Here is a 14178-nt window from a genome sequence, read left to right as displayed (position 1 = left end):
GGGAATCATCTTTATATGTAGGCAGATTCAAGATTGTAAAAGGCCAATGGCTTAGTATACAGTTTAGTAGAGCATTAGGAAAACCAGCACAATGCTTTGCATTCTGTCTGCAGCATTTAAATAATAGATAAGGAAGAATAACAGAAGGTAGAAACAAAGAAGAGGAAGAGGAGGAATGGCAGAATTGGGAGAAAAGAAAATGCAAGGAGAAAGAAGAGCGGAAAGGACACGAGAAGAGAAATGCCTCAGCCCTCTTTTAGAATTTTTACTTTTTTATTTTTAATTTTCTCACTAACTAGTTTCCTGATAACATTTCCATATAATTCTTAGTTGCTTTTGGCTTTCTTTTCCTCTCTCCATCTCCTTGCTCTCCCCCTTTGAATTTTGCACCACATATGTTCCCTTACCCTTCCTAATCAATTCCCCCTTGAAGCCTGTTTTTCCATCCTCTCATAGTCCCTTTCTATTTTCTGGAATCTGCTCGTGCTCACTACCATGTACACATATATAAAGATGAGAAGCTAAGACATGCATACAATAGAGAACATGTGATACTTGTCTTTCAGAGCCCTAGTCACTTCAATGTATTTCCGTTCCTATCTATTTTCCTGAAAGTTTTGTAATTTCATTTTTCTTTATGGTTAAACAAAAGTCATTGTATGTACAATATTTTCTCTATCCATTCATCCATTAATGATCTAACATGACTGCATTTCCTTGCTATTTTTTAAAAGGAAAAACTTTAGTGGAAGTAGAGATCAACAGATGTAATCATTTAGGAGAAAGTAAAATGGTGTAACATAGAAGATATTCACTTTAGTGAAACTACTCTGAATGATGCTGCTAGTGGATACGTATCACTGTACTCTGTATGATTATGCTGATGGATATGTAACGTTGTACTCTGTATGATGCTGATGCTGATAGTGGATGTGTATCATTGTGTTCTATATGATGATAATAGTGAAATGTGTGTCATTGTACTCTGTATGATGCTGATTGCGGATGTGTATCACTGTACTCTGTATGATGATGATAGTGGATTGTATCACTGTACTCTGTATGATGCTATGATAGTGGATGTTTATCCCTGTACTCTGTATGTTGCTGATAGTGGATGTGTAACATCATACTCTGTATGATGCTATGATAGAAGATTTGTTTCGCTGTGAATTTTTCCAAGGCCACAAAACACACAACCACAAGTGTGCTCCATTTTAAACCATTAACATTGAATGATAATAATACTATTATGAACTAGTCAATTGTTTGAAAACCTAGCCATTTGTGATACATGATACTGACATTGGGCACTATGGTTTGAATGTGTCGCCTAAATTTTATGTATGAGAAACTGTGACACAATTGAGAGGTGAGAGCATTGGGAGTCAATGAATGAGTGAATGCTCTAAAACCTAGAGGTTGCATGTGAATAGGTTCCTAATAAAATCAAGAAAGAATATGTAGCACACAGCATTTATAGTAACACAATATAATATATATGAACTCCTTACATTATGACAGATACACAGAGTGTAAAAACTTTTTGTGCTTCTTTGTTTTTTTTGTTGTTTTTTTTTGTTGTTTTTTTTTTGGTTTGGTTTGGTTTTGGCTTTGTTTTTTAATATGAGTGACTTGGGAGGTGATTACCTGTGGTTGCGTTCTGCTTGTATTTATAGTGATGAGTAATCCTTGGGTCAGAAAAAGAGTACACTTTCAGAGACATTACTGTAAGCACATGGTCAAGGTCTCTGCACTAGCCTCACATCCTCCAGAAAACCTACTTTAGCAAATGTGCCTCAGCAAGTTATTCCTGGAAGTTCTTTCTCTCTGTGATTCTAGCCCTACAGTAGCTATGTAGCCAAATACAGGGCACATGATAAACCCCTCCTACTAGCTACAGATGGTCCCGTGTAATTAAATAAGAACCCTGGCTGGTATGCTAAACTGATCCTAATGTCTCCATTTCAATTTATTAGCAAAATTAAAAGTGATCAATGTTATCAAACATCTCTTTTTAAAATGAATTTATTCTTGAATGTCAAATGGAATTGATGAACATTTACTTAGTGCTATACCAAGTCTAGGTGTTACAAAAGTGGTAGTGGATAAAACAGTCAATACCCCCACGTTCAGAGAATTTATTAAGGAAATAAGATACACAGATGGTGAAATGTTACTGAGAAAATGTTAAAGTTGTATGTGGTGATTGAAAGAGTGAAGAATGACTTTACATGAGCAGTCGATGACCTCTAAGGAGGTAGGACTTAATTACAGAATAAATGGAGTTAAGGATATAGCCTTTTATTACACATTCATGAATACCTAAGTTTGTTATTATCACCAGTTTTTTAAGGAGATACTTTCTCATTTATTTTTTAACATTTTATTAATTGTGAATTTCCTACCATGTATCCTAATTCCACTCATCTCTCCCTCTCCTCACTTCCACCCTATGCCCTTGCAATGTCCCCCAAAACAAATTTAAAATTTAAAAGCAAAATCCCCACAAAAAACAACAAAACAAAATTTAAAATTCTCAGCATGGAAGTTGTAGTATGGTCCAGTGAGTCACATAGTATACTCTTTAGTCCATACACTTTTATTTGTAAGTATTCATTGCAACGAGTCATTGGTCTGGTTCAAGGCCTCTGTCTTTTGCTATGCCGTTGATACTGGGCCCTCACTGGGACTCCTCTTGGATATTCTGTTATTTTCCTATGTCATGAAGATTCTGCAGTTTTGGATATATAGGTCTAGCAGTTCATAGATGAGTTGGGTGTTGTGGTGGGCTACCTAGTTAGCAGTCCTTGTTCTGGGCCTGGGAGGTAGCTGAGTTGGTCAGATCCCCAAATTGTCCTCATTGTCACCATCGAGGTGAGCTCTCCAGCTCATCACCCTTCCTAGCTTTCCCAATGCATCAGGCACAAAGAAGAGAGTCCAGTTCTCCTGCTGGAACACCTTTGGGTCCAGCTCACTGCACTCACACCACTAGGGCCAGCTCTACTGTTTTATCCAGGTGAGATGCAAGGCCCAGTCTCCAGATTGATATACTTTTGATAGACAGGACCAGCTCTTCCATTCCCACGGCCCCAAGGTCAGCTCTCCTGCCTGTCGCAGGTGAAAAAGAGTAGATTTGCTATGAAAGGTATAGCCAAAAAAGTATTTAATAATACAGTATGTTAATAGGCAAGTATATTATTTCTCAGAGTGCATATATAGGAAATATGTTTATATGAATCCAAGAAATTTACAGCAAATGAAGAGATATGTCTGTCAACAATTTCCCTCCAGCCTCAAACTACTAGAACATACACTTCAACAAGAACCTTAACCAACACTCACAGTACACAGAAGCAAGCAAATAAGCAATGAACAAATCTAAGTGAGATATTTTTGCAATCATAATTTAATGTATGATCATTTCTTAAAGAGCTTAACATACTAACAACACACTTTAACATATATTCTTAACCTAGCTCAGAATCTTTAGTGGTATTTTTTTTTCCTATAGACTTTCTTTGAAAGATAATTAATGTTGCATGATTCTTTCTCCATTTAAGTCAACTTTTGACCCAGAATTTCTTCATAGCACTTTTTACCTCAGCATTTCTGAGGGTATAGATTAAGGGATTTAACATAGGAGTTATCATGGTATAAAATACGGCGACAGCTTTATCAACAGAGAAGGTCGTTACTGGGCGCAGATACACAAATATGCAAGGCACAAAGAATAAGATGACCACAGTGATGTGGGAGACACAGGTGGAGAGGGCTTTGTGCCTGCCCTCCTTGCTGTGAGATTTCAGCGCATCTAGGATGACTATATAGGAGATCATCAGAAGTAGAAAGTTTAGTAGACAGATGAAGCCACTGTTTGCAGCAACAAAGAGACCCAGGGTATGTGTGTCCATGCACACAAGTTTTAACAATGGTGTCAGGTCACACATAAAGTGGTCTATGACATTGGGACCACAGAAAGGCAGCCAAACTGTGAAGAGGATCTGAATGGTTGCATGGATAAAACCTCCAGCCCAGGCCACTCCCACCAAGAGGCCACACACAAATCTGTTCATGATGATCGTGTAGTGCAGGGGTTTACAAATGGCCACATAGCGGTCATAAGCCATCACTGTGAGAAGAATGATCTCAGCGGCACCAAAAAAATGCTCAGCAAAAACTTGAGTCATGCATCCACTGAAAGAAATGGTTTTTCTCACAGAGAGAGAGTCAGCCAGCATCTTTGGAGTCATGGACGAGGAGCAGCAGCCATCAATCAGAGACAGGAAATAGAGGAAGAAGTACATCGGGGATCCCAGGGCCTTGCTGCTGCTGATAGTGACCATGATAAGCATGTTGCCCGCCAAGGTGAGCAGATAGACAATGAAAAACACGACAAATGAAAATATCTGAAGCTCCATATTTTGAGTCAAGCCGATAAGGATGAATTCGGTGATGTTATTCATCTTTGCTATCAATTCAGCTCAACAGACAGGTGAAAGTCCTAAAAATAAACGACATACTCACAAGACTTAAATTCTCGCTGCCTTGTTTCTTTTGGTTTTACGAGAAACAAAAGCATGCTCCGGTAGGAGGCCTACACCCTCATACATTTGGACATCACTAACTAGCAGTTAATAAAAAATATAGGCATAAAGCTGGGAGGGGGGCGGTTACGGAAGATGTGGGAGGAATTGGGGGGAGATAAACATGATCAGAGTTCGTTGTGTACATGTATGAAGTTCTCAAGAATAAAAAAATTAAAGCAAGTACAATGTCATAACAGCTATTTCATTTTTTACATTACATATGTGACAGTGAAAGTATGCTTATTTTATTTGTAATTTCTCTGATATTTTCAATTTTTTAAGTTTATAAAAAATGTGATTTTTGAAGTCAAAAGAGAACACTACGATTCATGAAGTTTTAAACAAGGAGGACCCTAAAAGAGACAAACATTTTCCCTGGAGAAGGGAAAAGGGTCACCATCCCCTGAGCAAATTGAGAGCATGGAAAGAGCAAGGGAGGGAGCTACGAGAATGAGAAGGGAAGAAGAGGAAGGATGCAGAGGTCATGAGGGAGCAGAAAGGTGAAGATTAGAAGAAAGGATATGTGATAGGTAGGGTTTTAGTTTGGGGGGGTGGTAGGGGAGGAAGGGAGGGAGAAGGGAACTGGGATTGTCGTGTAAATCAATCTTGTTTCTAATTCAAATAAAAAAATGATAAAATAAACCCAATCCATGATCTGATCATATATGTCTCACACAAAATCTATATATTTTAAAAATCAGTGCATTTTACCTGAAAGTTTGTGAACATACCAGAGAAAATCCTTTTTTTGTTTTTCTTTCTCTAGTTTTACTTCATATAAAAGACTCAAGGACACTCAGAGTCTTTCATGGGCCAGGTTTTTTTTGTTGTTTTTTTGTTTTGTTTTGTTTTGTTTTGTTTTGTTTTTTGCCTTACTTGTCTGGAAGCTTCTCAGTTTCTTTAGCATTCAAGCTCAGAGGTTGCAATAAATATCCATTACAGAAACTGTCACACGGTCTCATGCTCTCCACTCAGCACTCAGCAATAAGTCCTTGAAGGCAAAAGTCCTGCTTACTGAATTTTCGTCCTAGTCCTGGCTAAAAACATAAATGCTCAAAGCATTTCCTGACAAAAGTGAAAAGAAAAGGAGCAAAAGAGAAAGAAAGGGAGAGAGAAAAAGAAAAGGAAATTTTGAATTTATTTAAAAAAAAATGGTCAATGCACTTAAAACCACAGGTGCACATTTTGGAGTCCTGAATCTAATATTATTTATTATTAATAGATAAATATAATATACATAATATAATATACATAATATAAACATAAGACCTTATATTTCTATAAATATATTTTAAATCTATCAACCTAAGAGAAAATATACATAAATCTGGATTATTGAAAAAGTTAAAATTGTGTTTAATCTATTATTTTATTTTGTTGTATAATTTCCCAGTTCTCAATGAAATATTAATAAAGAAAACTTATTTCTAAAGCAACCTCTAAACATGTCTAAAGGAGAAAGAATGTGAAAACAGGGGCTAATGAGGGACTAACCCTCAATTTTCTGAACAAGACAGAAAAGAATGAATGTCAAAAATAAAGTTCATCATATTAAAAGGTGGAGGAAAACGTCCTTCACAAGACAATATATTTGATTCATTTTTCTTATGTTGAAGCTATGCATTTCTGGATTCATTTGTTAAAGCCATATGCCAATTCATAGAAAATGCATTTCTTCCACCTTGGCTCCTGTAGCTAAAGGTGGAGACAATTACATTAAACCAAGTTTACTATTGAGATAATACTGAGTTTGGATTTGTAACTACAGAGCTGGCCTAGAAGCTGTAAAACACTTGAAGACACAACAAGCAATACATGCACATAGGGGAATGGTGAGACAGAACAGATGAAGCAGAGAAAACAGTAAGAATAGAAGAAAGAAAAGTGAGAAATAGGAAAAAAAATGAAAGAAAAGAAAAATGAAGAGGAAACTTAGGAAATAATGGATGTAGAATTATCAGAGGAAGATTCTTTATAATTGGAGAGAAAGAGAGAGAGAGAATGTGTCTGTAATGGGATAAAGTGAGGCCAGCAGACAACTTTGTGGAGTAAATTGACTCCTCCCTTCCACCTTTACGTGGGTTGTTCTAGGGATCAAACTCAGGTTGGCAGACTTGCATCTTATCAACCCAGATTCATTTTTAAGTAGATATTATTTCAAACAACTTTTGAAATTTAAACAATTTTAAATCTAAAACTTTATCAAATGTACTTTGATAGTTATGGCCCTTAGGATTAATGACAGAAGAATATACTGGTAAACAAGTATCGTAGGTCATTCTTGCAGCCTGCAAAGGGACAGGGTTCAATTTGTATAATTCCATACAGAGTTAAAAACTACACCCATTGACATAGATGCAACAACACATAAAATAGACTCTATCAGAATTTGCCTCACTGAAAAATATGTGCAGCCAGAGTAATTTTCATGTCAATTTACTGTTTAAAACAGTGTTTTTGTAAAATAAAATCATGAAATAAAATTTAAAAATAAGAAAAGAAAATCTATGTTTGTCCTACTTACCAACATTTATGTTCTCTGCAGGTCTAAGACTTCTTATTCCAGCCAATGATGAACTGTCCCAGATAGTAGATATGCTGACACTGTGTTTAAACACAATTCAATTTTTAAATTTTTCTTTAGTAATTGAGGTTATAATTTAATTATATTTTTCTTCCCTTGCCTTACTGCAAACCGTATCATAAACAACCACCAAACTCCCCTTCAAATTTGTGGCCTCTGATGTTGCAAGACAGGGATGGTTCCAGCAGCACTGATTCACTTAGTTCTCTGTGAGACTCAGAGAAACCATAAGGTTTACTAATTTTCTTCCAGTGCTTTCCTCAACAGTCTTGATCTGGACAGTAGGACTAGGTCATCATACTTAAAGAAAAGCAAGACCAATTTCCAGGTATCAACAGCTGATGCAGCATGACCTGGGTGAGAATCCTCCTGGAGCCAATGCCTCCAAGCATTCCTTTAGACTCTCAGTCTTAGAGCCTGGATGGGAAGCTCCAAGAATGGCACTGGTTGGTCCTTGAGAGTCAGACTTCTTCCTCTCAGCTTTCCAGTTGTAAATTCAGATTGTGACTGAGAGGAAAGGCAGCTCCTTTGATATAGACTCGACCCAGAAATCCTAGCAGCCTGCACTCTCATGCTTACATTCTTAGAATATGAATACATGAACTTTATGCCAGAGATAACTCCACCCTGGGCCATTTCACAGGGGAAATACAATTAATTTTAAAAGCCATTGCCAAAATGTCAAGCACTTATCCTATCCTCTTACTATCCCTCTAAAAGTGAATAAGACTGGCCAGAAATTCATCTACAGCACTGAGCTAATCGTCAACCTGAAATCAGAGTCTGAATAATTTATCTCTCCAATTTTTCTTCAATGAATGTTATTTAAGTAGCTAAAAGTGACTGCAGTGTGAGTGACCAACTTCTCTTTGGTAGGATCCCAGACTCACTCTGAAGAGTGAGAAAAAGTGGGGAAAAGAGGGACCAATGACTGGCACTGTGGGCCTGGCTAACAATCCAGGTCTTGAGAGGTAGTAGGCCCATGTGAGAAACTTATGAATAAAGTATAAATAAAATCACAGCAGCAAAAACTATCTAAATACTTGTATTTCTAGTCATAGGCAAAAATGGTTCCCAGCCTTAATCAGGTAAGCTTCCTCTTCTAAGATACAGAGTAAACAAATGTGTTTTCAGACACTAAATAAGACCCACCCTATGAGGCTCAGCAATCATTTCAGAAGAGGTGAAGTTTCTAAGAGTTGGAAGACAGACAGGTGAAGAGTCACAAAATGTCATTACCCAGAATCCACACAATTGCAATTATTAGCTCACACCAAATGTAGCTACCTGTACTGGGCCCACACAACGCTATCCCTAACAATAATCAAGAAAGGGAGAGGTCACAGGTTCTACTGTTTTTGAAGATTCTTTTAATTTTATTTGTGTGTGTGCTTGCCTAGTTTATGTGTAACCACATACATGCAGGTGCCTGCAGAGAGGCCAGCCAGTGATGATTCTCAAGGCGAGACACTAAAGTTAAAGGCAGTTGTAAATTGTCTGATTTGGAAGCCACAAACTTAACTCGGGTATCCTGCAAGAGCATAAAGTACTCTTAACTATGAGTCATTTCCTCAACTCCTAAGCCTTTATTCATTCTTTGGCAATTTCATTTGATGTATTTTTATCATATCCATTCCCCTCCTCAACTTCTCTGAAGTCTTCCCTACTTCTTTATCTACTTAATTTTAAGAGCCCAACTAATGCCCTCCCTCTGCCTCCTTCCTTTCCTTTCTCCCTCCGTCTTTCCCTCCCCTCTCTCTCTCTCTCTCTCTCTCTCTCTCTCTCTCTCTCTCTCTCTCTCTCTCTCTCTCTCTCCTCCCTCTGTGTGTGTGTGTGTGTTTCTCTCTCTCTCAATAAAACAAAAAATGGAGTGTGGTTTGTACTGGCACCTAGGGTGAGACCTTCTCTAGAGTGTGGTTCTTACAGCAGGAATCTATGTAGCAGGTTCTATTTTTTTCTAAGAATTTCATACATGAGCACAGTGTTTCCCTCATTCCCTCATCCCTCTTCCCACTTCAACTCATCCCTTGTCCCTATTCCCTCTCAAATTCGTGACATATTCTGCAATTTCTGTGTAGATGATAGATAGATAGATAGATAGATAGATAGATAGATAGATAGACAGACAGATAGATAGACAGCCATTAATCTCCTGTGGCTCTTCATCTGTAGCTAGGGCCTTGTGAGATTTTTCCTATCCATGTTTGCATATGTTCTGGTCTTCTTTAGGAAGTTACCTTGTTGAGATTTCGTGGGTGCAGCTTCCCTGTCATATATAGAAGACACTATCTCATAGCAGATTTCCTGACAATCTGGCTCTTACACTCTTTCCACTCCTGCCTTCAGGATATTTCACAGAGTCTGAGATGTAATAGTTGTGTCACTGATGTCCCAGTTTGGGTTGGGTACCTCATGGTCAGGTGTTCTCTGAAGTTTGAGCAGATGTACATTTCTGCAATGGTCCCAATCTGCTTCATAAAGAAGCTTCTTTTCTCATTTTTAAGGGTTGAGTGGGGGGTGGGTAGGATGTGGGTGTGTATGTACATGTGTTCTGGGAACCTATAATCAGAAAAGGGAATCAGATTCCCTGGAAATGGAGTAACAGGTGGTTACTGTGGGTGCTCATGTGGATAATGAAAACAAAGATTTTTTTACAAGAACAAAAAGTTCCCTTACCCCCTGAGCTAGTTCTCCGGACTCAAGAAGCTTCTTCTGTGAGAAATCAGAGATACACTTAACTGTGGATATAAGAATAGGTATTTAGAGGCCCATAGCCTAGGCCAACACCTGAGGTCATGTTAGTCTTTGAGGGGAAAGCTGCCACCAGGGCCATACAGATTTGGGTGGCCTGTGCTACCACGTAGGGTCATATAATGGTATAATCTGGACCCAAACTGAAGCCAAGGGCCATGTCTAGATCCATGGTCCTACTGTAGCCAGGGTCTATGCTTTTATCTGTGATTCCTCTTACTGTCAAAGGCCCAGCAGATTTCTGGAGTCTAGATTGCCACCTGGGGACATGTTGGCTCTCAGTAGCCATGCTGCCTCTGGGCTGTGCCAACCAGAGTGACCTATGATGCTAAAAAGGGCCACAATGACAAGGACCATGTCTGGGTCCATGGTCCAACTATATCAGGGTTTGTGCTAACATCCATGACCTGTACTGTATCCAAGGGCCATGTAGATATCAGGGGCCTGCCATCTAGGACCATGTTAGTGTCTGAGAGCTGCCTTTTCGGGGGCTATAGATATCTGAATGGTCTGCACTGTCACCTGGGGCCAGGGTGTTGCCAGTACCTGAACTGCCACCAAGGGCCATGTCTGGGTCTATGACCCTGCTGCAGCTGGTCTGTGGTGATGCCCCTGGCAGAGTAAGTCCCACTCATCACTAGCTGCAGCACTAGGGAAAACAGACCCTGCTTCTCACCAACTGCAGCACTCGGGAGACTGTGCCTGTGCCTGGCTTTGTCAACACAGTAGAACTGTCCAGTTGGCAGGGGTGTGATGAGCTGGCCCTGAAGGTGCAGGAATGGGAGAGCTAGCCCTAGGTGGCATGGGTGAGGGAAAGATACCCTTTCATCCCTTGATCCTCACCCCTCACCATCCCCTGCAGGTAGCACAAGTTGACCCTAAGGTCATGAGACTGAGAGAGCTGACATTGCCCCTCACTAACTGCAGCACTCAGGAGATCAGCCATGTACCTCACCCAGAGAGCACAGTAGAGCTCACCCTGTTGGTGGGTGTGGAGGCAATCTGGCCTGTGAACATGCATGGGAAATCTGGCCCCACTCCTCATCTTCCATATGGTTGAGTGGGTAAGGGAGAGAAGACCTTCCCTCTCAAGAGAGAAGGAAAGAGTAAGCTAGCCCTGCTCCTCACCGGCTGCAGCACATGGGAGAGTGGGCTCTACACCTCATCTGACAGAGGGCTGATCTCCAAAATATACAAAGAACTCAAGAAGCTAGTCTCCAAAACACTAAACAATCCAATTAAAAAATGGGGTACAGGCCAGGCGTTGGTGGCACACGCCTTTAATCCCAGCACTTGGGAGGCAGAGGCAGGCAGATCTCTGTGAGTTTGAGGCCAGCCTGGTCTCCAAAGCGAGTGCCAGGATAGGCTCCAAAGATACACAGAGAAACCCTGTCTCAAAAAAACCAATAAATAAATAAATAAATAAATAAATAAATAAATAAATAAGCAGAAGGAAACGAGCCCAAGAAAAGGCAACAGGAACAAATTTAGACACGGAGATGCACTTGTTTGCACATTCAGGAATTACATAAAAACACAAAATCAGAAGACATTATAAATATGCAAGGATCTTTAGGGTAGAAAAGTAAAATAAATAAAAGATAGGATGTGGCACTATGATTTGGGTCTATTCTTAAGTCTAGTTTGCTTCTCCAGGAAGACTTCCTTGAAGAGAATTGAATTTTCATTTGCAAGTGGCTGTCAATTGGAGACAATAGCATCTGGTTTAGGGATGAGAGCATGTGTGTGCTCTCTAATTGTCTCTGTTGTAGGACTGCATCTTGTGTAGACCCATCCAGGCTCTGTACAAGCAGCATCAGTCTTTGTGAATTCATATTAGAAGGCCTTGTTTATTTGGTGGCCTCTATCTCCTCTGCCTCTTACACTATTTATTCCTCCTCTTCTGCAGGGTTTCCTGAGCAATAAGAGTAGAGATTTGATGAAGACATCTGATTTATGAATGAGTGTTTCAAGGTCTCTCATTTTCTGTACATTGTCTGGGTGTGGGTCTCTGTATTTGTGTTATCATTGTGCTTGCATATCATGCAGGCAGGACAAAATTGTAAATTGGAGAAGTTGTAGCTGAGTTGGTATTTATGGTTTTCCTTTAGTATTGTCCAGTACCTTCCAGTAGCAAGTAGTCTAGCCTGTAGTGGTGAAGACTCTTTGTAGGCACCAGCTCAACTTCCTCATGTTCAATGATATGTGTATGTGTTGTGTTCAGCAACAGGGCCTTGGTGTCATTTTATGGTGAGTAACATAAAGCCTTGGCAACAGGTTGGGTTTTTTGGGAGTTCCCATGAAGCCTCTTTGGCCAAAAACTCATTTAGATACTACCCGTTTCTGATACTGGAAGCATCATCTGATGAGAAGAAATTTCCAGTTGGGGTTCTGTTTCCTCTGTTATTTGGTGATTTTATTTAGATATCTTCATTTATGTATCTGTTTTAGGAAGATTTTACTGTATTGGGCTTCTATACTACCTATCAAATGGCCCTTAATTTTGGTTGTCTCTCCCCATAACTCTCCCTTTTTCCCAAAGTTTCCTCATCATTCACCAGTGTTTACGTTTGAGTAACCCATTCTTATTTTTCTGCAATCTCCCAGAACTATCTAGTAACTCTCTTTATCTCTTCTTATTACTTTCAGTTTGAATCTATGTTGTCAGATACTAGGTTTGAGATGCCTGCTTTCTTCCTGGTCCCATGTATCAGAGTATCACTGTCCATTCTTTTACTCTCAAGCAGTGTCTATATTTAAATTATGGTTTGCTCTTTTGTAGGCAGCTGGTAGATGGATTTTGTTTCTTGATCCATTCAGTCAGTCTATGTCATTTGATTAGAGAATTGAAATGACTGATATTTATCATTACTAAAGTGTGTGCTAATTATGGTCATCCTGTTGTTTATTTTTGGAGTTGTTCTTGTTCTCAGTGGTATTTTGTGTTTTAATAATTATTGAAATAATCAGTATTGGCTCAGGACACCCCAAGACCAAGTTCTCTGCAAAAAGTAGATTTATTTGTCCAAGTGACATGAAGAGCAGAGAATAAGAGATAAGGACAGGAGATAGAGGACAAGGGAGATTGGGAGAGGAACAAGGGAGAGGGAGAATGGGTATTTGCCCTGGAAGGACAAAGGACTATTTCTGAATAGAGAGGAGGCAGACATGGCCTATGGACAAATTGTACCTTATAAAGGTAAAAGGGGAAACTCATTGTTAGGATAAGTTTTTATTTTTGATAGAGCAACTTCATTAGGTGAGCTCTAGGGGCCTTTTGGTTGCTGGACTTTAGTGGTCAGCCTCAGGAGGAGGAAGTAGCCACATAAGGTAATGGACCTTGGTGGCTAGCTTTAGGAATGTAATCTAATGTTGTTTTTGAGGCAGAGAGAATGGGGGGAAGGGCAAGAACTGCCAGAACCATGCTCACCATGATTGGGATGGCTAGAGTCCCTTCATTCCTACCATTTTGATATATTATTAGGTTGCTGGGTGTTGGGTAAGTGTGTGTTTCTCTATCTGGTTGCTTCCTATTGATTTTTGGGGTGTCATTGTAAGAAGAGCCATGGAATCTGGGTTGCTGGTTTTCTTGTTATTGAATTTCAAATCAGCTCGGCTGTTAGCTGGTTTTTATTGGCAAGATTCAAGGCTTTTATCTCTATGGATTATTGAAAAGAAGAAGTCTGTTCAAAGAGATGATCTCATTTGAACATGTTCCAAATATTTTAACAAGATTATTGATTTAAATAGCAATGGTGCAAAAAAAAGACATCATATTGAAAAAAATGGAAGAAATGTTTTTCTGATTAAATGGCCAGGAAGTCTCTGGTATTTAACCCTTAATGCATCCTGTCCTTATGCTTTACTCATCATTATGACAGTCTATGGAAGGTCTCAGTTTCCTACTGAGATTCTTTCCTATGGAGTCTTCTACATACGGGGAAATGTTTTTTAAAAGAAAGAAAGGAGTTCATAGAGATTCTATCTAGTGACAGAGACCAAAGGCTTCTGAATGTAGTCATGAAAACTTTCACCACTAATGCTTCAGTAACTCAAACCACTGATTTGTCATGTTGAGTACCTGGCTTATTTGTGAGTCACAGAAATGCTGCCGTACTTCATAAAGTCAAGACCTTTTGGATGCCTTTAGTATTAAAAGAGATAAATTCATACAATTAATTGTAATGTTTTACACTTTTATTTAAATATGACCACATAAAGAGGGTTAACACTTTGAAATTATTAGTCGATATT

General features: G+C 39.2%; 1 protein-coding gene across 1 annotated transcript; it reads right to left on the bottom strand.

Moving 5' to 3' along the window:
- Positions 1-3563: 3563 nt before the first annotated feature.
- On the bottom strand, positions 3564-4472 carry LOC100765153 (olfactory receptor 4C12). Its single transcript, XM_027421057.2, has one exon. It carries the CDS (start codon positions 4464-4466, stop codon positions 3564-3566), a length of 903 nt encoding a protein of 300 aa, XP_027276858.1. The 5' UTR covers positions 4467-4472.
- Positions 4473-14178: the final 9706 nt, after the last annotated feature.

The sequence above is a fragment of the Cricetulus griseus genome, chromosome 6 (assembly GCF_003668045.3).
Source record: "Cricetulus griseus strain 17A/GY chromosome 6, alternate assembly CriGri-PICRH-1.0, whole genome shotgun sequence".
Taxonomy (NCBI): domain Eukaryota; kingdom Metazoa; phylum Chordata; class Mammalia; order Rodentia; family Cricetidae; genus Cricetulus; species Cricetulus griseus.
Note: the sequence above shows the minus strand (reverse complement) of the source record. Positions and strands in the feature narration are given on the sequence as shown.

Excerpts from the sequence above, each read along its gene's own strand:
- LOC100765153 (XM_027421057.2), bottom strand. The coding sequence starts at position 4,466 with ATGAATAACATCACCGAATTCATCCTTATCGGCTTGACTCAAAATATG.